Source organism: Danio aesculapii, chromosome 22 (genome assembly GCF_903798145.1).
Source record: "Danio aesculapii chromosome 22, fDanAes4.1, whole genome shotgun sequence".
NCBI classification, from domain to species: domain Eukaryota; kingdom Metazoa; phylum Chordata; class Actinopteri; order Cypriniformes; family Danionidae; genus Danio; species Danio aesculapii.
In genome coordinates, this window is record NC_079456.1 from 21,197,540 (window position 1) to 21,203,484 (window position 5,945).

Genomic DNA, 5,945 nt, shown 5'->3' on the forward strand with positions numbered 1-5,945 from the left:
TAGATGTTAGTCTGAATCAAATCGTTCGGTTTGTAATGCGTACCGAACGGTTCAATACGAATACGCGTATCGTTACACCCTTAATAAATATATATCACACACACACCTTTTTTTAAACTATTCTACTTTTTTTCCAAGTGTATATAATCTATACGTCACTACTGTAAGAAAATATCAGCATTTGGTACATACTTTGTTACCTTGGCTTGAAATGAGCCAGTCTAATCCTGTTTATATGAAATAAACCTGTTCCCGAGAAGGTTTGAGCAACCAGAACTGTTGCTATGACGACAACTCTCGGATAAGTTTTAAAATAACAAAATCCTGGATCGGGTCAAATAGTCAATAACCAAATCCAGCTAATTGAGTAATCCACGTATGAAGAACAGACCCCAGACTGCACTGGTTTTGATTACGAACTCACAACTCTTATAATCCTGAGTTAATTCAGCTACAATTATGGCACAGGGCTCTGATCTTAATGTTGGATTTGGTCAACCCGAAACTCTTATACCCGGAGTTTGTTCAACTTGAGCAACAGACCTTGTCAACTTCAAGAGGCAACGCAAAAAAAAAAAAAAAAAAAACTTGAGCAGAATTTGTTTTTTATAACAATTACTAACCTGGCTAGCATACCTTCTGCTCATCGCCAAAAAGCTGAAACCACTTGTTTTCCAGATCGAAAATGAGCTTGTCATCTACTGCTTTTAACAATCCTTCGTATTTGAATAGATTTTGACTGGCTTTCAGTGTTTGTTTATCAGTTTATTTATTTTTCTTACATGGTGATTTTTAGAACTACATCTTTATCATTTTATTTATTTATTATCTGGACATGAACGGTCTTTACTTGACAATCCACCCACTTAAGCAGCAAGAGTTCCACTTCAGGCCTGTATATATAAAAAAAAAAAAAAAAAGAAAACCATTACAAATGTTTCAAGAGTGGTGTCGGGATAAAGTGCTCACAGGCTAGAGCAGTTTTCCACTTCACAAATCGAATAAAAGTTAAGCAGGTAAACAATGAGCTTTTAAATATTTTCAAATATATTGGGTCAATAAGCAAACTGCATTTCCCTGGGCACACCAAAGTCTTTTAATTAAACCTTTAATGACTTTAGCTGAAAATGTTGAGCATTAGTCCGTGAAAAATCTCAGATAAGGAAATGGCCCAATTGCAATACTAAAACCACAAATTTGCAACCATATTCATTAGTTAATTTTTTTTTAAGTAATTAAAATATGTAATATAAAAAATAAAAACACTATGCATTCTCTTTGTATAAAACCTTTGTATGCACAATGTTCAGATTTATTTATTGTATAAACTGTTAGAAAATTCATATGGGGTCACTTGCATTACATGTGTGCATATTCTGTACATAACATGCAATCTTTTTAACCTTTTGAAAGCCTGTAAAGTTTTGGTGCATCAAGTCCATCAAACAAACTAGGTGACCATCTGCCATCCACTGGCCAAACAGTGAAGGACATTTCAAACAAGATGTACTACAAACACTTTTATTAGGAAGTTTAACACAGAAAACGCATACAAAAACTACAAAACTCAACTGAAGATAAGCAGCATGTTGGGAAGCAATCAAAAGAGCTGGCCAGAAAGACAAACACTCCGGAACCGGTCACAATACTTTGAATTTGCATACTAACATTAGCACACACTGCCATCACTGGGCCTCAGATGGAACTACCTGAAAGCAGAAACACATGGCTTAAACACACATTACAAATTTATATATAACAGACAAATAAATGTATTAAATGTTTTTGAATAGTCTGAAGTGATATCATCTGGATTGGTGTTCTAAATTATGGTACATTATGCCTATTGAAGATACAAACAATTTTGAATAGATCATTTAAAAATTACAAATACATCATTAATCCTTGTGCACGGTTCAAATTGACTACCCTTTTGTCATGTTCAGGATGAAAACATCCACTGAACTAAACTTTTTTTTTTTTTTATAAATTATGTAAATTGTTATTTTGTAAATTATGCATCAGAAAAAAAAAAAAAACAAGTCAATTTTTTCGCATAAATCTGTTAGATCAAACCTCATTCTGGATCAAAACTACTAAATTGCTCAATTACAGGATTTTAACTCTTTAAATGCCGAAAGCACCCTTAGACTCAAATCAACCCAGAGTAGATGAAAACATCCCAAATAGTAGATAAGGGTTTAACTGTAAGAGGTGAATTTGCAACACCAAAATTTGACCGAGCAGAGATAAAAGGTCCCATAAATTAATTTATACCCATAACCAAACAAAAACACCAGTGAAACCACAAACTACGGAAACAAAAAGGGGAGGTGAGTAAATAGAACTGTACCGTTTCCAAATCTTTGATGACCACGACGCCCTTCTCTACTTCCAAATCGCTCTCAGTGTCGTTGTGGGACCGGTATTCCTCACTGTCCGTCTCTACCGCACTGGGCTGCAGGAGAACATGAGTACCCCCGAAAACTGACAAGCGCAAAATGCCAAAAGAAAAATCAATCAAACCTCATAGTCGGGATCAGCGACGTGGTCTTCCTCTGCCAGCTCCTGAGTGAGAGCCTCTACCCACGACTGCTGCTCCACCTCCTCGTCCTCATCCAGGTCGTCCTGCTTTCTCTTGCTGCCTTTGCCACAAGGCTTGGTAGGGGAGCAGCGCACCTCTAAAGTAGAAATGAATTAAATAATGCAGCAGGTGTGGTTTAAGTCTGAAGAAATGGGATTGACGTACCTGGAGACACAGCACAGCCGATGCTAGTGCAGACTGGATAACCCAGAGCGCTCTGGATGCGCCGGGGCAGGATGGACAACAATATCCGTGTGACCCTATGGAGACGCTTCCGGACAGCTCTGCACTGCCTTTCATTAGGTGAGCCGCTTTTGTCCTCACTGGCCGGGGAGACTGCCTTCACTGGTGTGGAGAATCCAAACAGCGACCACAAGCCACGGAGAGCCCGCATCTGAAGACAAGACATGGGAGATTACTGAAGTCCAGAGTTGAAGTCCGTTTAACAGGCATCATAACCACCTGGTTGACCTTTTATTATTTTAATTGCTTATTACCATTTAGCAGAGTTGTGTCAGCATATTATTCAATACAAGATGTGGGCCAAAAATATATATTTTCAAGAAGTGCACTTAAAGAGTTAATCAAAATAAATGGATAAAATAACTCACTGTTTTTCATTGAAAGTTTATTCAAGTGCAAAAAAAAGGTTTCCTAATAGTAGCGAAGCCTGTGCAATTAATCGAAATTCCGTTTCGATTTCAATTTTGGCTTTTAGCGATTATGAAAAAAAAAAAAAAAAAAAAAAAAAAGAATAAATCATCAAGATTATTCGTCAATTATTGCGTCATACCGCCTCTTTCCAGGTGTACATTTGTTGCTCTGCAAAGATCAAATTTCATGTGAAAATTACAAGCATGTACTGTAACGTAAATTTTGCAGCACGGGATGCGCATCGTTCATTGATGTACGTTCGAATCATTCATGTTTTTAAAAGCATGAAAGAGATCGCATGCTGTTTAGTGTATGTGTCCAGCCTCAGAGCACACATCTAGAGTCATCTTAATGCAAGTGCTTTAATGGTCAAATACATGCAAATTTGTGTCAAAACGCAGTGGTTAGTGATATTAACTCAATAACTAGTTTATGTAGTAAACGAGTTGAGAATTAAAAGAGGTGTGAAAGTGAAATCATAAATGAGTACCGTACTGCTCTTAAGGTGACAGTGCGCAATATTCCTGCTGCCGACTGTTTTTAAATCAAACAACTAAAGGAGAAATCACTCGCTGCTCTTGAACTTGTCTATCTATATCTTTTTTTTTTTCCTTTTAAGTTTTTTTTTTCTTGCAGTAAAGATGCTTTCATAGTTTTCCTTATTTACAGGGCAGATAATAAACATATATACAGTTGAAGTCAGAATTATTAGCCCTCCTGAGTTATTAGCAACCCTTTATATTTTTCCCCCAATTTCTGTTTAACGGAAAGATTAACGGAACACATTTCTTAACATAGATTTACTAACTAATTTCTATAAACTGATTTCTTTTATCTAGCTATTTAAAGGCTTAATTAGGCAAGTCATTGTATAAGAGTAGTTTCTTCTGCAGGCAATCAAAAAAAAAAAAAAAAAATTATATATATAATCCCAGTGATGGGTTTTGGCTGGAAGGGCATCTGCTGCTTAAACATATGCTGGATAAGTTGGCAGTTCATTCCGCTGTGGTGACCCCAGATTAATAAAGGGACTGAGCCGAAAAGAAAGTGAATGAATAATAATAATAATAATAATAATTATTATTATTATTATTATTATTATTATTATTATTTCACAGGAGGTCGAATAATTTTGACTAATTGTACATTGCTTTGAATAATTGTGATTCCAATTATGATCATTCTGGGTAAAATCATAATCATGATTATTTTGGAGCAGCCCTAGTAGCTTAAGCTAGTTCAGGGTTTTAATTTATTCATTTTGGTAGTGATCTTGATTCATTTGAAAATTGTATTGGTATCACATGGTCGTAAAAAAAAATAAAAATAAAGTGTAAAACTAACTTTCTTTTCAGATAACGTCAAACCACAGACAAGTTGTCACTCAAACGGATCCACAAAGCACCTGAAAATGCAGCACTACATATCTGGTCCACTATCATTGTTTTGATTGCCAAGTACTCATATGCTTTTAAAAGTAAATGCACACGACGCCATTTACACGGACAATAATCATATAGTCACGTTCACAATTGATTAAAAACATGAAATTCTAAACAAAGTTCTACAAATAAATACTACAAATATAAATGAACAAAAATCTACAATTGTGCTTACGTTTCTGATAGTCCGGTCACAGTTGCATTAAATTTAACATAAAATTCGTGCAATACACCTTTAAGGTTCCGAGATTAAGTGAGAGCTGACAATGGTCAAGGATGCGTTTTATCATTGAATTGTCTGATTTTATGCTTGTTTTGTATGATTTTTATTATTATTAGAGGACGACAAGCTTAAACCAGACCATTACATTTTTTTACAAATGAAAACGTACATTTATGATTGAATGTCCCATTAATAGCCTGAAACAAGAAAAGCATTAATCTAAAAATCAGTGTTCAAGCGCTTCAGCAGGCTGATCAAACAAACTGACGACCTAATTGCTAACAACATGACATTATAAAGGCATAAACAAACTACTCGAATCGGACACCTGCTCAGTACCACTATAAAATCGCATGATTACCACAGATTCCCCATCCGCCCCCAATCATTGGAGTGTTACTCACTGTTAAACTGACTGGCCAGAACTGTGAAATCCGACAGAAGACAGCGGACACGGCTCCTCTTCTCTTCGCCACAGCTTTCTTCTGTTGAGAACAGAATTACCGTCTTTACAAACGCTGTTCAATCACATAAACTAGTCTCGGTGGGAGAAACATAGTTAACTAAACTTGCCTCTTGACCCTCAGCGTTCTCAGACTCAACGGCGTAGTTGCACTGGTCAGTCATCTTGATGTTCTCCGGGTTAATCCAACAATTCTCTGACGCGATTCCCCCGCCAATTTACAAGCAAGCACGCACGTGCTAATTAAAACACGTGGGTGTTCAGGCCCACTCAGGATTGTGCGCGTGACCGAATGCGTGGTGGAGACGTTGAATGAGTAGGCTACTGCGTAAAGTATACTACATTAAATACGAAAACAAAATGGACACTGATTACAACAACAAAAAATGATTTTGGTAAACCAGTATACACTATTTTTCAAGTTACTATAACATATATTCAGTTTTAAAATTTAGCAGAACAAAAATAATGCAAATAATAAACAAACAATAGCCTAAATTAAAAATATATATTATAAACAGTCCATAAAATATTCCATCTGTTTGTTCATGTAGGACAGATTGTTTTAAGTGCGAGTTT

At 36.0% G+C, this 5,945-nt stretch overlaps 1 protein-coding gene across 1 annotated transcript; it reads right to left on the bottom strand.

Moving 5' to 3' along the window:
* Window positions 1–1,533: 1,533 nt before the first annotated feature.
* Window positions 1,534–5,550, bottom strand: org (oogenesis-related gene). The gene is made up of 6 exons (XM_056448420.1): window positions 5,477–5,550; window positions 5,308–5,388; window positions 2,750–2,978; window positions 2,527–2,681; window positions 2,354–2,458; window positions 1,534–1,709 (listed from the first exon to the last, which is right to left on the bottom strand). The coding sequence occupies exons 1-6, from the start codon at window positions 5,528–5,530 to the stop codon at window positions 1,686–1,688; spliced, it is 648 nt and encodes a 215-aa protein (XP_056304395.1). The 5' UTR covers window positions 5,531–5,550; the 3' UTR covers window positions 1,534–1,685.
* Between the last annotated feature and the right edge of the window lie 395 nt (window positions 5,551–5,945).